Source organism: Puntigrus tetrazona, chromosome 11, assembly GCF_018831695.1.
Source record: "Puntigrus tetrazona isolate hp1 chromosome 11, ASM1883169v1, whole genome shotgun sequence".
NCBI lineage: Eukaryota > Metazoa > Chordata > Actinopteri > Cypriniformes > Cyprinidae > Puntigrus > Puntigrus tetrazona.
In genome coordinates, this window is record NC_056709.1 from 20,177,609 (window position 1) to 20,197,620 (window position 20,012).

Here is a 20,012-nt window from a genome sequence, read left to right on the forward strand (position 1 = left end):
CAGTGGGCGGGACTCACCTTCACACCTTCATGATGTGGGAGGAGTCAGAGTAGTCAGCAGAAGGGGGAGGGACCAGGCTGGTTGGGGAGGCAGGGGGACTGGGGACGCACTGGGCTGCAATGCAGTGAAATTATGGGGGGAAAAAATGTCAAAAGAAAACATATGACATGAGGCAAATGAAATAGGAATTGTGGGACAGACAAGTAGCTATATCTACTGTCCTCTCACATAGCCACAAGGCAAATATGGAATGAAATAAAAGAAAACCATGAAGGAAAGTCCAATGCATGATTTTAAAATTAGCATGATTCTTTTTGTCCATAAATCTTAATCTAAAAAAAAATTAAGATCAAAGGCATGATAAATAAAAAATAAATAAATATATATATACTCTATTTTTTGTTTATAAATATCTCCATTTATACTGGTTTGTCCTCTCTGCCTTTGTCAATTTATAAGTGTTCTGATGTTTAAAATTTAGTGATAACAAACCTGAATATATTGAGTCATTAAGCGGAGTAAAATCTCACTCTAGAGCAGTTCCCCAGTGAATCAAGATGAAACTAGACAGTGTGCTTCAGTACCGAGGTCACACACCTAGATGTTATCTAAAAGCTTCATATATGTGTTGTGAATTCTGAAACATATTGTGATAATAAAAATAATTCATATACTCATTTATATAATAATTTTCTTCAGAAACATAGTTCAACTAAGTCAAAAAATAACTAATTAAAGTGCAACCTCAGCACTGAAGTGTGGTGAAGTGTGCATTGAGGACATTGAGGAGCATGTGACATTGAAAGAGCATGAGGGTCAGACAGTGGTCAGACAGTTGGGGTCACAGCTTGCCCAGGCTCCTCAGGGCGGCAGGCTTCCTCACCGGAGAGCAGCCGGCTACGGCGGGAGGCCTCGGCAGCCAGAGCACAGGAAATCTCGATGCGTTTCTCCTGCTCGTGCAGCTGCTGCTCCGGGTTACTGGGTCCCTCCACCGGCCCGTCCAACACCGGCACCACATTTTGCAGACTGGAGAATGACAGGATACTCAGTCACATCTTCAGATGTATTTAAAGTCATTTCTCCAAGTATTCATTTCAATCAAGAAATTCTGCCATGGTTTACTCAACGTTGCTGCAAACCAAACCTGTAACCTGTTTTACAGTCTTTTTTGTTATTTGGCAAGTATGATTCGTTTTATGGCATAACAACAAAGGGTTTGTATAGACAGATCAAAAAGAAGTGTGCATGAGTTTACAATGTGCATCATACTTTGATTTGGCTATCAGTGTCTTGATTCTTTCAACTTTCTTCTGTTTCTCCCGCAGCTCTTCTGGGCTGAGAGGTGTACTGGGCTCAATGTCCATGTATCGCTCAGGGATCAGGACTTTATCCGGCAAGGACAACTAGAGAAACAATAACACAAATGTCCTTGCGTATCTTACACATCAACCATTATTAAACAATTGGACAATGTACAGCATAAATGGTTGTTTATTTGTGCAGTGTGCAGTGCTGCTATGTGACTTCTAACCTCTTTGCTGAGATCCAGGTCATAGTGTTCTGGTTCCACCTGTCGTCGGAGACGAGCAATTTCCTGCCTGGGTGACTCCACACCTTCTCCCCTCACGGCCGCCTCAAGATCCTTAATATCCACTTCATCAGCTGTTACTCTCCTCCGCACCTGGATATCGCAAAGAACAACTGGCTGAACGGCTTTGATACACTATAACATGGTTTTATAATATATTTTTAATTTTCATTGAGACCTATCTTCTTGTTTACATATATTTGAAAAACAATATATTTATTCATTATTATTATATGTACAAAATATTCTGCAGACTGCAGGACCCTTATAAATAGTAGGAATAAGAATTAAGGAAAGACATATCAGGTAAACTGATAAAGTTTTAACTATAGATGTCATCAGATTTTAAACAGCTGATTAATCACATAATAATTATATATGTTATATACTATACTATAAAATATCTAAATTAACATTACAAAAGAAAATAAAGTGTTAAAAATCAACACATAAGTCTGTATTCTGGATGTTTTATTTCCATTAGTCTAAAGCACAAAATCACATGGCATAGAATGTCAAAAGCATTACAAACCAGCATTACAATAACAAGTCACTCTTTAAGGATAGAAAATAAAAATGATATTTAATAGTTTTACACTAACCACTCTGTAGTTAGTTGAAGTTTTGTATCCATCAATTATCTGACTGCTGGAGAGGTTGAGGCTGCGCCTCTTGTCTCTGACGGAGCTGCTCTGGTTTCTCCGTATCCTCTCATTCTGTTCCTCCACACTCATTTTAGACTTCACCTCTGCGGGGAACACCGCACTCTTTGGCCTCTCCTGAGACACATATACAACACCATTACATGCTGCATTTATAAAAGATTACCTATAATGCCACAGATCTGGTACTGGTTATATAATTCTTCTTATATTCTTGTAAAACATGGAACTATTATTGGAAATATAAACAATTTACTAGCACAGATTTAACTTACTCTGGAAATGTGGCCATTGGACACCTTCCCATTTCTTCGTTGGACGCCATCGGAATTGTTCTTGTCTTGTGAAGGCGACTTGGTCCTGGGTGGAACAATTCCAACTGCAAGTAAAAAGTCAATTATAAACTACGTTTATTAGAGAGGCACCCTGCAAGGCAATAAAATCGAGTTTTCTGAGTTTTTAGTTGTCCATACTATAACCATAATATTCCGTAACATAATAAACTTCATAGGCTGTGGAAAGGTAAAAAAAAAGCCTTTTTGTTTATTCATACCTTTATTCTGGTTGGATTCTGTATCAAACTCGTTGATCTTTTCTCCTTGTGAGGTGTAGTTGTGCTGGAACAGAACATAACTAATGTAAACCCTAGTAAATATATCCTAAAGGAACGTACAGGATTGCTAATGAAATTTTGTACATAATTAAAACCAGCCATCCCACCATATCCTGACAGGATTAAAAAGAATCAATATGAATCTTACTTGATTCTCAATCTGATTCCATTCTTATTGGTTTCATGTTATTGTTTAGTCATATTTCAAATGCCTTTAGCAATCCCATACCTACATTTTCAACTAGGAAACCATTTTTCAAAAAAAAAAAAAAACAGTCAGCATGGGGTACAGTGAGGGCTTCTACAAGTTGCTCAACAGCGTGATGAATCGCAGCCTGTAAATGCATGAGGTTGTTGAGGCAAATATGACTATAAATAAAAGCAATGCAAGCATTTCCACACTTTACAGCGTGCTGTCACCAGCTTGAATGAATGCAACGCTACCGTAGACAAAAGCATGCACAAATAAAACAGGTGCTAAGGGTACAAATGGGACAACTACACAAGTGCGTATATGTACTTGATCTGTCTACCACACACACACACACACACACACACTTTGGAGGGAAAAAATGGGATCTGTCGGAAGACAAACTACTCTATCTGATTTTTTATTATAAATATTTGCTATATCTTACAACAGATGTTATATTGCGATGGCGTTTAGTTTGAGATAAAGTAATATATGACAAAATCATAAAAATGTGAAAATGAACACGAAGTGAAATAGTGGAACGGAAAGAAAGGAAAGTAATGAAGTTAATAAGTCCAGGTGGTTGATGTTGTAAAAAATGATCATGGCGTGAAAATGGACACAGTGGAGGTACGATTCGTCGTTCTCGTAGTGCGGCCGCCTCTCTGAGGTACCTTTCTGCTGCGGAATTCTTCGTCATCCTTGTAGCCTTCCTGATGGATGCCTGAATGGGGGCCCATGCTGCGCAGCCAGGCATTGTTGTCTAAGGGCAGGGGAGGAACGGAGGGGGGGAAAGACTGGGAGGACTCCAGGGGCTGGTAAGATTTAGGAAGTGGAGGTCGTGGAGGACCAACTTCCTATCGTAGAAAGGCAAGGAGTAAATAAATGGATTGGGATAAAAAGAAGGACAGGAAGGAGGAGAGAAGAGAAGGGACGGAGAAGTGGAGAGAGAGCTGTGCATCAGGAGCGACTAAGCCAGGTGGAGGGTGGAGAGAATCATGGGAAGCATATAGGCATGGATCCCTCACCACAACCACTATTAAACGCTGACCTGCACACGACCCACACATGTACTTTGTGCTTTTGGCAAATCTCTGCTAGCAAAGGCAACTGTGAGCTGGGTAAAAAAGGCTTAATTCGCAAATTCTGGAAATGTGCAGTTCAGTCAGGAGGTGATTCTTTTAAATACACGGCTTGTCCTAGAAACCAGTAACGGTTCAAACTCTGGGTATATTTTGGTAGTGTGTCACGGCGGGAGTGGGTCACCTATGAGTACTAACAAACACGCACAACCAAGCGTTTAAGAGTGACTACAACTAAGTCACAACAAAAAACAGAATCATACAGCCAGAAAACAGGTATTAGACACAGAATAATCTTTGAATCCTACTTCAGGTCATTTAATCATCATTCTGGTTTGATTTATTCAACTCCTGATTAAGCTTATTGTGCTTTCTCTTACCATGCTGACATGAGTGCAACAGCAGCCAACATTTTTTTAATTCATTTAACCCATGGGGATTTTTGTGTATAAGCGTATAATGTATTTACAATATATTTTATATATTAAAATCAAGTGTATAAGCCATGAAACAAATCAAACAGCTACGAGGTGAATCAAAAGATTGCAAACTTTGATTTGAAGGAAAAAATAAATCTGATAAAGGTGCAAGACTGTCTCCAAATGATGACAATTTCTTTGCAGAATCATGGGCAATGTAGTATTTTTACATGAATTCCACTGTTAAGACACGATTATTTACAGAACTATTTGAATGAATCAGTTAACATCAGTTAACATCCTGTTAGCCATTAAAGTTATCATTCAAAATGTATTCCCTATGGAGAAAATGAATGGGATTTTTACTTTTGTTGCACTCTAGCATCTTAACTAAATAAAATTTTGCACCACAACACAGTGGCAGTCGGCTATGGTTAAATTGAGCATATAAAGCAAATATAATTTATTTCGAATCAGGAACAATTCAGGCTAAACAACAACAGCGAGTCCTATGATCAGATTTGATTTAATTAGGAGAAGCAGAAAAATTTGATATCCCCTTCTGCATTTTGAATTAAATGATGTGGTATGCTGTATTGTATTCTGTGCACTGTAACGAATAAGACAAGTCTTTCATTAAAGAATAATGCTGTGTGAAATACCTCTGTGGCCAGCTGTTTAGTGGGAGAGGCCTGAGAGCCAGGGACAGGAGAGAAGGGGCTGAGAGGACTCGTCAGACTCACTGAACTCAAGGGACTCGCAGGACTGTTTGTGCTGAAAGAGCCGGATGCTCCACTGGCTACTGGAGACAGATAATGGAGTTAAGAACCTATATCATGACGTCAAAAGTAACCTAATATTCTTCCCTGTAACATGCTCTACTTTGCTGCAGTAGTATTTCAATAGTAAAATAATCAAATCATAAAATAAATGACACTGCTCTCTCTTGCTCAGTTACTAAGCCTGTTATACAGCAGCACACCTGCAAGCGCAGGAAGAGAATGTTCTCACAACATTCTTCTACAGCTCCATACGGAGAGAATACAGGAAGATCCCAGGGCAAATCTTAATGTGTGCTTGCAGCTGACTTCAAGAACGGGACAGAGTTTATATAAACTAAATGACTGAAAGCATATGTCATAAAAGAATCTGTCATAAAACCGGACGATCCGGTTATGACATTTTGATTAAAAATTACGAGCCAATTTTACAACAGTGAAACATATGCATGGAAGAATTACTCACAATAAGATCAATAACATGCATAAAAAAATTTCAGAACCAGAAACGGGTCAGAAAGAAGATATTCTTCTGTTCCGCAGGACCTTGCTGAGTGCCTAAATAAGCAGAGATTATGCATGAGGCTGCGCGGTATCGGATCATCTGACCTCTGTGCTTGGCTGTGTCTGTGCCACGAGATGGGTTGTTCTTGTGCAGCCCCTCCAAAACATCCTGAACCCTCCAGAACTCCTTCTGAATGTGCCTGTGTACCAGCTCACTCTGGGAGAGAAGCGATTCATTGAAACAGAAAAGACACATGCATTATTAAAGCACTGTCAGGATCATTATAATAATGCATATTCATTCTTAGTAATAATTAATGAGAATCGCATGCCGTTCAATTAATACCGATTGCATAATTCATTTTCATTCAAAGGACTTCTTGTTCCATTAAATAGTTGCTTGCTATAGATCTTAACTGAATATTCAAATTAATTCTGCACCATCAAGGTCACCTTTTTACTACAGTAATGCCCTCAAGCAAATCAATCATGTAAAATGATCATGACAGTGCTGAATGCAACATTCGCATGATGCAAACGGGTGTGCTTATGAATAAATGACTGATCTAAATGAAAAGATGGCAGAAGTCATTAAAAGCTTGCCGTTTAAGAGTTCGAGTCAGCATACCACATACCTGCCCTCCAGCATTCAGCTGTTCCCACAGGTCACCATGGATGCTGTTTACTTCATCCTCTAGTGCTTCAAACTCCATACGAGTGGTGGTCAGGGCCTGTGAAGCACAAATAACAAAAGAAACAGCAACGTTTATTAAAATCAACAGCACTAGCTTATATTGTGTTTACATAAAAAACGTAAAATTGTCCGGTTTCTTACACTGGAGGCCTGAGAAAGCTCTCCTCTGATGTTAATCAGCTTGTTTTGGAGGCTCTCCTTCTTCAGCTGAAGTTTCTCCATTGCCAGCGGCTGGTTCCTGTACAGCTCCATCTCCTGATGCGTGGCCACCAGCACCCCCTCTAGGCTGTCCTGGAAATAGCAGAAAACAGTCAAGTGAGTAAGGGCAGTAGTCTTAGGAAAACTTAAGTGGTTTAAAAGTGGTTTAATATATATATTATAACACTTTCATATTATGTTTGATCTTGATTCATTAATAATTTTTGAAAGCAACAAATGTACCTTTTCCATTCGCAAACGATGAACTACAGTCTCCTGCTCTTTCACAAGTCGATTCTGCTCACACAAGCGGCCCAGTAGTTTCTGTACAAAGACAAAATGAATTGTTTATTGGTCTGTTATTTGAACGAATCTGTACATTTATGCATGTGAAAAGGGACTTACACTGGTTTCAATTTCATTAAGCTTCAGTGTGGGATGTAGATCAGCGTACACATCATGGAATGGAGGCACCTATAGTCAAAGAGAATGAAATGGAAATATTAGTGATAATGACTTTTTTTATTATTTGATTTCGGACAAAAGTAAAAAAAACAATGTTAATAATATAATGAACAATAAATAATGTTAATAATATAACATTAATTTACTAGTTCACAATTAAAATGAATAAATACAAAAAACGTTTTAAATGAAAACACAATGAATTGGTCATTGCAATGTGCCGTTTGCAACAAAAACCATCCCAAATGCTGCGTAAAATGATAAGCCCCACCGTGTGAAGGCTATACACAGAAAATGGCTTTCTTGCTTGATGGCATGGGTGGATAAGACACATACTGTACACAGAGGACGACAACAAGACAACACGACACACAATGATCATACAATGGAGGATGTGATAGTGGGCGAACGAGCACTGTAAATAGCAGGATTCAGAAACACAAAGTAAAGCAAAAAAATCTTAAAACCAAAGAGAAACTGAAGATTGTGGCTCTCATAGCTGAACTTAAAGGTTAAGGCTTTAAAACTAAACCTAAGTTCACTTAAACCTAAAGCACTATCAAAACATCCAACATGCCACATCGACCAGGAAGCACAGAGAGAGGCAGGCTCCGTCACAACCTCAGAACAGCCTCGTCTGAGCCTAAATTTGCCAGAAAGAGGCTGAACTGAGGCTCAGTAGAGCAGGTATAGCAGGTAGAACAGCAACCTGCCTCTCCAGATGAGTCTCAACTCTCTTACTTGTGAGAACAGTTTTGCTCGAGGAGAGGAACGCTCAACCATTCTGGTTACCATGCCGATTAGGTGATCGCCATCTGTCATCTAGGGCAGAACACACCATCATTCACCTGGCTATATGCCTGACCTTGAGTATGCCGACTTTGATGGAACCTATTCTTGCAATGTCCAACGCAGGTCGAGGGTATCTCACACTTTTTAACTTTTTAAAAAAAACATTACACTACCGCTAAAAGGTTTATCTAAAAAAATTTAGATTCACTTTTTCTCCGATTCTTTTCTCTAAAAGAAGTTCAAAATAACAGCATTTATTTAAAATAGAAATCTTTTGCAATCTCCCATACTTAAAATAAATTTTTCATACTATGTACCATTGAAATCTATTTACTCACATATCGCTAAAGACTTACTGATATAAAAAAATAGTAAACTTTATTTGGACTACTACTTACTGCACAATACAAATTTTTTAATAAAATGTTTTTAATATTATTGATATATTATTTTTTTCTGAATATTTTCTGCCTTAAAATCCAAGATACTTAAAGAGTACCAGAAGTATGCTTGCAATAGTTCCACTTTGGCAGATATTCTTCATTACATCTTTGGTTGGAATTCAACACTACTTCTGTACAATTAAAGTGAGCCTTTAAGAAGTTTATAGCTTATATATCAAAAGTACAATTGGATTTTTATTTATTTATTATTATTATTATTATTATTTATCAAATAAACATGTACATGTATTTGTAGTATATATAACACAAAATAAATGTATTTCAAATATATTGTAGAATATTTATTTTAATAAAAAATACAAAACAATAAAAAAAAATGAAAAACTGGTAACACAGAGAAATATAAAATTTGGGGCAAAAAATCTGACAGAAAATTCATTTATGATCAAAAAAATAATAATTATATACTTTTATCCAGAATGGACATTTATAATGGACTTTTTTGTTCATAATTTCAAAACCAACATGAAAAACATATTTGTGTTACAGTTCCTGAGATAATGACAACTTCCCCATGTGACAACTACGAAGAAGCCATATATAGCAGCCATTGCTGTTAACATGCAACTGTTATAAAACCAGAAAACCCTTTCATATCAGTGTGAGAACTGACACACAGAGGAGAAGACAGTGAGAACAGGAAAAATGTTTGGGAGGACCGTGACTACATTAATGTCATGGTTGTTTATGTCTTGAAGTGGCCAACCAAACAACAGCCAGTCTGTTCTCCATCATCTCTTTAAAGTCAAGCCAACAATCAAAAGCTCTGTTCGATAACTTAGTGAGCTGCCCCTGTCTACTGCTTACTTTCTAAAGCAGCATCCTAACCAAAATGCCAATTTATTAATAATCTACATTTCTTAAAATTGAATCCTAATTATTATTAATTTCATTTCACTTAGTCGAGCAGCTCACTAGGTTTCGTGAGAGAGCGAATATGTGCTGTCAGTATTGAATCTCAGTTGTGGTTGCTGGACCGAGCCTCCTACCTGCTGATCTAGGTACTCCAGGTTCCTCTGAAGCTGCACGTCTAAAATGTCCTCCTGATGTGTGCAGTGAGCCCAGTGTGTCAAACCCAGCAGCAGCATACAGCACGCAAAGCATCGGATGAAGAGACGGAGACGGAGACACAGGTGAGGACAGACAGACATGCTGATCACAGCAAAGCGCAGTGCATCGCACTCATAACAACAGACAATTACAGTCTCCATCATTCGTTAGCCAGGCTAGTGCACTTGATTTGTTGCACATACAAATTATCTGTCACGTGATTGCATGATTTGCTGGTTCTCTGCTCCAAATGGTGTGTTTCATGCTAAACACATTCCCAAATGTTGACTTACCATTTTGCTGTGGAGCGAAGGGGATGCTGGGTAGTTGTAGTGGTACATTCCTTGGCTGTAGGAGCGTCGATCTCCAGGGAAATCATACTAAAACATGAACAATTATGGTAATTTAAAGTCAGACACAAAGAAGGCAATATAATATAATTTAATATAATACAATATAATATAAAACATAATATAATATGATATAATATAATATTCCTATATCAGTCATACTAAACCACAAACCATTTTAGTAATTTAATTTTAAATACAAGAAAGGCAAGATCTGTCAGAATTCTACATATATATATATATATATATATATATATATATATATATATATATATATATATATATATATATATATATATATATATATATAAAGGTTAAGCAAGATACAATAAAAGATCTGAAATAATGTGGAAATAATCATTGAAATTAGATGCTTTGGTTATGAAGATTTAGCATGACTATACATGGGGCAACATTCTGAGCAATTTTGTCTGCCAAGTTTTTTTGAACAGTGTTGCTCGGGGGATTTTCCCACTGAGGATGGGTAATAACCTTTCCTTTGGACACTTTAGATTGGCTGTGGGACCTGTGCCTGGAAACATCACTCAAAAAGTGGCCCCATTTTTCATCAGCCTTAGCTGTTCGACAGGTGCTTTACCTTAGGTGAGCTCAATGACCTGCGGAGCCCGTAGACTGAGGGGTCTGCATATATTCCTTCCTCTCTGAGTCGACCAGGTCCCCGATCAAACCTGGTGCTGGGTGATCGAGCAGGTGAGGCGAAGCTGTGTGGAGAGTAGGGTCCTCCCGAAGAAGAGGAGGGTGAACGAGGGACCGACCGTGAGCGGGGCTGTATGGAAAGCCTTCTCATAGAGTTCTGCGCTGAGTCCAGCTGGGGGTAATAAGCAGGACCCTGGGGTCCCATCATCCACTGAGGGTCTCGAGGTTGACCATATAAGGGTCCATCTCGCAATGACCGCCTTCTCTCTTCCACGGTCCAGCGAGGAGATGGTCGGTTGTATGCAGCCGACATGGAGCAGATGCTCTCAGGTCGCACTCCAGGTGGGTAGAGGGGGTAGTCATCTACATATGGAGGGCCGCCATACACACCGTAATAGTCTGCTGACATAGCACGGTTTACTGTGTAATACCTGGATGGACTAAAAAGCAATGGAATTATCATTAACAGACAATTAAATGTACATGTAAATAAAAATACACTACTATTTGAAAAGTTTGGGGTCAGTAAGATTTTTTTTATCCTTTTAAAGGAAGACTCTTATGCTCACCAAGGCTGCTTTTATTTGATAAAATACATAGGAAAAGCTATAATTTATTGTGAAATATTATCACAGTTTCAAATAACTGCTTTCTATCTTAACATATTTTAAAGTAGAATTTAATTCTGTGATGACAATACTGAATTTTTAGCAGCCAGTGCCACAAGATTAATCAAAAATCATTCTAACACACTGATTTAAGAAAGATTTCTTCTTCTTATCAATGCTAAAAACTGTTGTGGTACTTAATATACTTGTAAAGTGAAGATAATACTTTTCTCAGGATTTACAATATTTATTTTAAAGTATGTCTGGGCAAAAAGGTTGTGTGATATATTCCTGTGCTTCTTGTCACTAAAGCCGGTTCCTTGATTAATCTCCATTAACTGTTTTCAAATGGAGCAGCAGTTAATACACAGAGCCATGGATCACTGACAATCTATGCAATATCATCAATACCGGCTTCACTGATGAAATGCACATGCATGTTTTTTGCCCAGCTCTATATTAAAGAGAAATCCTTGTCATTTTATAAAACTCTTTAGTGCCCCTTTTTTTTAATCAATTTAAAGCTTCCTTGCCAAATAAAAGAATCAATTTAAACAAACAAACAACAAAAAAAGTTTTAGATTTTGCATTATAAACAAAAATGTCATTAAACAGCAATTAAACTTTACTGCAGAGCAATTATAATGAATAAATTAAATAGTTTAGTAACAGAGGCTTATGAAAGCCCTCTAGTCCTCACCTGCGTCCGTCATCTTGAGGCACCATGGCCCGCCGCTGGTTGACCCACTGCTGTAGCTGTGTCATGGAGCTCTTCCTCTGGGCGAGTCTCTCCGGGGCCGTTCTGGGCACAAAGCCTCTCCGCATCACCACATTCTCCTCATGTGGCTCGCGCATGTCCCTCACGTTCTCTTGGGACTGGTATCTTGAACCATTGGGAGGACCATAGTTACCCCAGCCGTTGGGGTGATGGGGCACCAAACCTGCTTTCTCCCCCATCCTGCCCTCTATATTAGGGGTAACTGGTGTCACTGGGGTGCTGGGAGTGGTGTCTCTGGTTTCTACACCGTTAAGCTCGTGGACATCTGGCCGTTGGCCGTTCTCTGCATGAGAGTTGGGCTCGAGACGTTTGGCTACCATGTCGTTTTCATCTGCTGCAGGGATGGGCTCAGATTTATTTCTGCAGAACAGCAGGAAAGAGAAAGACAAAACATATGTAGAACACTGTCGTAAACAATGTGATGCCTTTGATCTGTTTGATGAAATACTGTTTTTTAAGAAGTGCGCGACTGTTTGTTCCAGAATAAGAGAGTAACAGCATTAATGGTATGTGTTCCATCTGTGCTGTTTTAGTTGTTGCTCTGCATAAATTTTCATCAGATCTGTGTCTTCGACTGTTTCAATTATGCTGCTCTCACTCCACAAGAATCACACTTCTTAAGATGTTAACCATATGGCATTTTTTGTGAAAATCTTGGAGAACTACTATTTGTGTTATTGAATGAAGGTCCATTGAGGCACTAGAAGAGTTTCAAGGAAGTAGTCGTTGGGACTCATTTACTACATTTCATTTCATTATTAGTTCTTGGAAGTAGTCATTAAATTTTATTGTTTGGCTGGTAAGTTGCAAACGGCACTTTTAACAGTGCTGAAAACATGCCAGACACAAAGAAAACATGATACATGTGAGTGAGCAACTTCAAACCATTCTATGCTACATCACAGACTACAGAATACCCAAGATGTTACTCATATAGTTTTTAATTGGGGAAAAATGCAGTATGGTCAATATGGCCACTCTATCAAACAAAACCCTGCATTCTGAGCAAAAAGAGCCAATCGCTAATCGGTAAAGTAAGTGCATGACTGTAGACTTTCAGGTTGCTATAGAAACAGTCAATGCTCTGAGACGTGAGTTTAGGACTGTGCATGCGCGCTTGGCTGGACTAGCCTGAGAAATGAGCTTTTAACGCTATTTGAGCAAATTAGACAACATTTATGAAATCGTTGTTGTCAGATTTCATTTGTGATTTAAAACATGAAATTTAAAAACAGTTTTTGTTCAGTTTTTTCTAAAAAAAATTTGATGTTTCTGCATTCAAAGAGATGGAAGCTGGACCCGAGAGGCGTTTCAAAGATGGCTGCCGAGTGACATGACCTCCTTAAAAAGGACTTTGGCAATATTCAACTGGCCATTATGTGGTCATATTATTAATGTCAATACGTTACTGCTACGTCCTGTTGGTTACAATGTTTCCTTCCTTTTTAGTGACAGTTTGTAAATTTTAAAAAAAGACCATATTATGAATCTATATTTGCTAACTAAAGTATAAATCTATTGATTTTAATCTGAATATGTTTCATTAAAGAAGAATTATGGCGTTTGGAGCAACAATGTGGTAAGTGATGATTTTTCATTTCTGATGACATTAAAATAGTTTTTGTTTTGTCACGCCGGTTTTGAAAGCAAGAGTGGATTGTGTGTGAATTCATGTGGATTATAGTGTGTGTACCTGGATGTGGCTGGGATGTGGACCCTGGCAGCCTCACTCATGACTTGGACCCACTCCTCCTGCTCCTTCTGGCTGTCTGCACTGAAGTAGTACGTACGAGTTCCTGTGTGCTCAACCTGCAAACAGAACGCAATACTGCCCTTTAAATCCTCACTGTCCTCGTCCTCCTCCTCTTCCTCTTCGCTGGTTTCGCACCACACCTGCAACAGAAAAAGAGAGAAAGAGAAAATTATTTGTCCGTCCTATAGCCACTCCCAAGAACATAATTGTAAACCTGATACCACAAAGACAACAGAGCATGCAAATCAGATACAGCAGAACTCATGCAAAAAAATGTACACGAGCAAGTAAATAAAAGCCTGCGAATAAAAGACATGCTTAAAACATTTTTTTTGGAGAAATATTTTGCTTAAAGGAATACAATTTTCTTCTAAAATTTTTTTTATTTATTTTTTAAGCTTGAGCAGATTTTTAACAAATGTACATTTTTGTATGAACTATTCCTTTAAGGCCTTTCAGAGAGCTAGACAGTTGGTAGCTGCAGTGCATGCAAACAAAAATAGTCCATGCGATGACTTTTCATATGAAGTCATATGTGTTGATATTTAATATGCAGCAAAACACTGGAGAAAAATGTGGCTCGGACATGCAGGTCAGACTCAAAGTTGCAGCAATTAAAAGTTGAGCATTAGCTGACAGGCGACTGAGGGCTTTTAAAAAGTAATTTAGTTCAGTTTTATAGTAGGCAGGTGAGTCTGATCTTGTCACTTGTCATGCAGTTACAGAAACAAAAAGAGGTGCTCTGAAATACCTACTAAATGTGGCTCATCGACACATTGGAGAAAACTCACTCAGGGGGTCCTCAGAGATGGGGGTATGGGGAACAGAGGAGAAAACACTACATAAGGATGACTAGATCAAATACAAAGATCAGCTTTAGGGGTAGGTTAGAGGTGGGCTAGAGGTGGCCAGGTTTATAATAATGGAGTGGTCATGTGTATTAATATCCTGAAAGAATTGACAGTTAGTAGAAATGTGGGTTTTCTGTGTTATTACAAATGCAAAATCAGCTGTTAAGCACAGAAAATGAACAACCTGTGCGTGATACATTGAGTATGTAAAACAATAGTTAACTCCATGAATGCTGGTCAAAAAAAAAAAACCTGTAGTACAGAACTGTACCACATGGGGGCAATACAGAATAATTTAGAGAACTGTGGACTGCATTCTGTAGTCAGTCCTGTAACAAACATCAAACTAAAAAGGGGGGGAAATATGTAAGAACAAACCTCAGATTCTAAGAGCAAATTTCTAAAATTAACTTTCCTATTAAGTGACAATATATAGTATATAAGTGGGTTTATATATATATATATATATATATATATATATATATATATATATATATATATATATATATATATATCCATCCCATTTTTAAATATGGGTCTTTTTTGTTACTCATGATGACATTTATAATGCAAAAAGCCCAGTAAACAATGTCATTTATTTTTATAACAGACATGCCAACGTTTGAAGAGGGTGTGTGACCGCTGAAGAAACGTGACACATCACTGGAAGCTATAATAATCTGACATTCCGTTGTAAATCCGGATTTTTCAACCAATTAGTCTTGCATAAAACAACCTGCACTTAGTCATACAAGGGTGTGCCAAAATCTGTTTCATGCAATCTAACAGTTAACAGCTCCACAGGACAGTTAGCTAACTGACACTACAGACCTTTAAGAAGCAAACTGTATTTTTGAATAAACAAAACATAATGAAACGTGTGAGATGTCTAGTAAGGAGACAAAGAGTTTTATCAAAACAACTTCAATTAACCAGAAACAACCCAGCTGTTGTTTGCATGCTTAAAATTCTTTTGAAACTAATACTGTCATCTATGTCACAGGAAGTAGTGTGTCAAAACAAAAATTTGCATTGCAGTGGTTTCTCAACTTACGAAAATCTGGCACGAAAACTAGCCATGCTATTGCAAGCCCTTCGCTTACCTTTTGTACCTGCCAAAAGAATGCCTTGTTTCCTTTGATTGAACCTCTCCCTGAGGAAACCGTCAAACACTCCCGCACTATTGATTCATCGCAGGGCTCGGCAAATTCTGTGCTTACTGTTTGCATTTAATTTTACAGAGAAGTCATTGTTCTTGTGCAGATTATTACTAAATGACTCTGAGCTGGCATTTTTAAATGTTTGTTTAACTTAAATATGGCTGGTCTTCATTTAAACACTCTTCATCATGTGTCCAACTTTCTAGAACATCTTCATTAAAGGTAATATTGTGTATTTGTAAGTATGCAAAAGATATTTGACACTGCTTTGTGAGGACGCATGACGAATGAGCCACGTTAAGCTGAAGTGACATGATTCATCTGGTTCTAATTTGTCAAGTTGTCGCTAATATAATGATTCAAAATGTAATATTATAAAGTGAAGAGGTCGCATGAGGTTCATGATATTCCTGGATGAGCATTCGATTTGTTGTCATAAAGAAATATTATTATTCAGAGATATTTGACTGCTCAAGAATCTGGGAAAGAAGCATCATAAACCATAAGCTTCGCATCCCACAAAAAACTCCCTTTAAGGGATGGTTATCTCAAAATTGATCTGTCATCATTTATTCAACACATGACATTCTGTGTGACTTTTTCTTGTCTAGGAAACACATTTAAAAAAAAAAAATCCATCAAAGAAGTTTAGTGCTGTTTTGGGCCCCACTGACTTTCGCTGTAAACAAAACACTTAAATATTAGTTAAATGTCTAATTGCTAAACGTATTCTAAATAAAATAACCTTCAATGCTTGTAAATCACTTCCTTGAAGGTTGATTTGAATAGACTCCAAGTGCATCCTGGATACTTTACAGGAGACGTATGTGTTTGCAGTAGCATCACATGTCAGACTGATCCATCTTCTCCACATACCTGCTCTTAACTACCAGGTACCCTCCTATACAAACTAACCTTCTTTACAAATCAAAAAGAAGAACTAACTTTGCCACATAGTATGTCAGCGCAGGACTATATTTAGTCAAACCCTAATTATGGCCTAATTGAAAATGTCTGTCATCTGTAGCGTGTGAAGATAAATATCTTGCATAGTTCTCTTAGATACGTGAGGGCTCAATATCATCCTTTGGAATACCACAGGCTCGGTCAGACCATAGACAAAACCAGCGCGAGATAACTTTTATTGTTGCTAGCCTGGGGATACAAGCCTACACATGTGAAAAGCGGAAAGCGTGTATTAGAATCTCACACCGTGTAGGATCTCATATTATAATGACGCCCACTTTTTGTGCATTTGCTGATGCAAGTGATGGTAACACACCAGACTAGCAGATGATCTGATAAGACTGACATTCATTTCACCCTTTTATTGCACATAAAAGAAGGTCAAGCTGCATAGTCTTGTAATCGGAGTGCGTTTTGTTTTCTCTCTCTATGCCAAGAGCTCTCTGTCTCCTATGGCACTGGCACAGAGGTGCGGCCCAGGACACATTAGCTACAATGATCTATTACATAGTGGTGGAAAAAAAACCATGTTTACACTGTAGACTTAATCGAATGTCCAAGAGGGCCAATTTACTGTTAATGTTGGATCATATATTTCAACAGGCCACAATGAAAGTCACTGTAGGTTATTTCTTTTGAGTATTATATCCACTGACATACTTTCCCATCTCGGCACTGACAAAAGGCTGAGCCATTCCAACTTGGCTTTTGACACCACAATAAAATATGCTGCAATGTTTTAGACGGGATTACTTCTAGGAAATGCCTCAATTCCAGATTCCGATAGTCTCTCAAAACTGAGCTAGACGAAAAGAATTAAATAAATGTAAAAAATCAAACCACACGTATACAAAATAAAATTTTCTGATTCGATTTCTTTATAACAGAGTTCTATGCAAGAGCAAAAAACAAACAGAAAAGTAATCAAACCAAACCCATAAAAAAAAACACACAAACAATATGTTTTCTGATTGGATTTATCATTTAAATTCCTGTTTCTTAAAACCTTTTGTCACAAAAAAACAAAACAAAACAAAACAAAAAAGTCAGATTTAGAGAGAATACTAAGTTTTTGTTGGGGTTGATTGGCTTTTTTGGTCATGATTCATATGGCATTTCAGTGCAAAACCGTTTGTCTTATCAATTAAAAACCTATTATAGGGATTAACTTGCAAATAAGAGTATTCAAATGTGTAAGGACTTAAAGCAAATGTCGTTTTTTTTTTACACACTGACACATTTTTATACTGTTAATTCCCCCTGTATTTCCCATATAATCCTCAATTTCAAACAAAACTATCACAACTCTGGGAGGAAAAGCTCAGGGAGTGAGCAGTTCACCTGTCTACACTCATTACGTCAGATGGTAGTGGATCTGAGCGCGAGACACATTGTGTGACACGTTACGCTGGCCAGCAGGTACAAATGCCCAAAGAAAAAAAGAAGGAACAGAGCAATTCCTTGCCTTGCTTTTCGGGGTGCCAGATGGAAGCGGAAGCAGACAGTCAAGCCTCAGCAGATATTGAAACGACAGACCTGCCTCCATGCCTCTGTCAGTCTGTCTGTCTCTCTCTATGTCTGAGCCTCTGACAGGTAGTTGTATACTCTCAGTCATGCGGAGCTAGTAAACCGAATTCTCTTGTCTTTGATCCATGTTTGCCGATCCTGGGGTCCAGGGGGCGGGAATGTTAGATGTACTAGCTTTCAGAAAAGCATGATACCAAATGGGGTTGTCAAAATAACAAAAAATACATTTATACTTGTATTTATATATATATACACAAAATATATATCAAACTATTATTATAATTAAATGAATGTAAATTCAATTGAAGGTTATGTGCATGATTAATTACAAACATTTATGATATCATTTTTAATAAACATTTCATTTTATAATAATAACATTATTATTATTGTTGTTGTTGCTTCTGCTATAAATGTATTGCAAATTTAATTAGTAAATATTTTATGAACATCACTTCAACTTATTTATTTACTTTAACTGTAACATAAATACTTAACATTAAATACTTAAATACTTAAAATACAAAAAATACTATATATAACATTATGTAACTATATAGACATTAACTGTTTACTTTTTGATTCACACCATTATTATTTTTATATGAAAGCTACTATCCCAGCTGTCCAACCGGCAACACAGCTGGGTGAAGGCAAACAGCTGGAAATACACGCATGCAACATAGCAGGAAGGTTACAGCCACAGCTGCAATCTGATTCTCTCCAACATGTTGACAAAGCAGTTAACAGCACGAGCTCAAACAACAGCAAAAATATGGGGGAGAGCTGCAAAATGAATGATTGCAGCTACCTTTAATGACTAGGCGTCATACAGGGCCGGGCGGCTTCTTGCGTGTGTGTTCTGTCTCCCACCGTACTTCACAAACACACACTCTGCACTTGGTGTCCGTCTGTTCTGAAAGCTCTGATGTGTACTTCATACACCACAAACAGACAGAGTCCACGTGTCTGATAAGAGAGCCCCGCACGCTAGGACAAGGTAACCAGCCCAGGGCTGCTGGGAAGAACAAAGTGAACTCAGGACAGACAACAGTGACTGCAGAGACAGGTGAAAATAACACGTTTGATCCAAATTGCCATCAACAGCTCCTCTAGATTGGCTACAGTCCACCAGTCCACCCTACCATAGGGAAATATGTCTATCACGAATCCATTACAAACTATATGAACGCTGTCTGGCCATATCTGTTCCTCCCACATGCAGGTTCTGCTGGCGCTTCGGCCGCTCAAGACTTTTCCCTCTGGAAAGGATTTCTCAGCGGCAAGTCTGATGGCGTGAGTCGCACACTCACCTCCTGATCTTTCCTGTTTCTGCCGTTCATCCCTCAGAGAAAACACGAATCTTAGGCTGAAAGTGTTCCGACCACACAGCAGTTACACAACCAGCACTAATTAATAATGCAGCAGCTCTATACTGGGACGTAGGAATAAGAAAAAATAACCAAAGTGAACATAAAGTAACAACCGCACACATATAAACGTTTACCCATAGCTATCTAAAATAAGCCTGGCTGCGAACAGTTAGTGCTTTTACGATTTTAGGGTTTTAATTGTTTGACAGCTCAACATGTTTGGGATAGCTAGATAAAGGTTTATATATTGAGTGTATGTTACCAAGCTCACTTTGGTGACTTAAGTATATTTTTTAAACTGCTTAAATAGCTGCTTATTTCAAAATTTGCTAATAAATATATAGCTGAAAAAAAAACAGACAATGGCATTAAAGCAAATAAAGAAAAGAGAAGGAACAGAGGCCAATGTGTTTTGGAGAAAAAACACATTGAAAACAAAACAGGATCACATTTAGGCCATGCTTGAACTAATAAGATGACGAAATT

General features: G+C 38.0%; 1 protein-coding gene across 12 annotated transcripts in view; it reads right to left on the bottom strand.

Annotated features, from left to right (window-relative positions):
- The window catches only part of plekha6 (pleckstrin homology domain containing, family A member 6), an 81,055-nt gene that overhangs the window by 4,547 nt on the left and 56,496 nt on the right, over positions 1 to 20,012 (bottom strand). For 5 of the 12 annotated variants that reach the window (XM_043252129.1, XM_043252118.1, XM_043252125.1 and 2 more), the window contains 20 exons: positions 13,590 to 13,789; positions 11,819 to 12,256; positions 10,452 to 10,950; positions 9,797 to 9,883; positions 9,443 to 9,496; positions 7,939 to 8,019; positions 7,138 to 7,206; positions 6,976 to 7,056; positions 6,676 to 6,825; positions 6,476 to 6,571; positions 5,946 to 6,057; positions 5,220 to 5,359; positions 3,731 to 3,913; positions 2,804 to 2,867; positions 2,526 to 2,629; positions 2,191 to 2,367; positions 1,532 to 1,681; positions 1,270 to 1,403; positions 884 to 1,026; positions 18 to 114 (listed from right to left, as the gene is read on the bottom strand). In XM_043252129.1, the coding sequence (XP_043108064.1) occupies positions 20 to 114; positions 884 to 1,026; positions 1,270 to 1,403; positions 1,532 to 1,681; positions 2,191 to 2,367; positions 2,526 to 2,629; positions 2,804 to 2,867; positions 3,731 to 3,913; positions 5,220 to 5,359; positions 5,946 to 6,057; positions 6,476 to 6,571; positions 6,676 to 6,825; positions 6,976 to 7,056; positions 7,138 to 7,206; positions 7,939 to 8,019; positions 9,443 to 9,496; positions 9,797 to 9,883; positions 10,452 to 10,950; positions 11,819 to 12,256; positions 13,590 to 13,789 (3,057 nt within the window). In that variant the 3' untranslated portion in view covers positions 18 to 19. Of the gene's footprint in view, positions 1 to 17; positions 115 to 883; positions 1,027 to 1,269; positions 1,404 to 1,531; positions 1,682 to 2,190; positions 2,368 to 2,525; positions 2,630 to 2,803; positions 2,868 to 3,730; positions 3,914 to 5,219; positions 5,360 to 5,945; positions 6,058 to 6,475; positions 6,572 to 6,675; positions 6,826 to 6,975; positions 7,057 to 7,137; positions 7,207 to 7,938; positions 8,020 to 9,442; positions 9,497 to 9,796; positions 9,884 to 10,451; positions 10,951 to 11,818; positions 12,257 to 13,589; positions 13,790 to 18,091; positions 18,308 to 20,012 lie in introns of those variants that run through there. The other 7 variants (XM_043252130.1, XM_043252123.1, XM_043252120.1 and 4 more) reach the window with 7 other exon arrangements.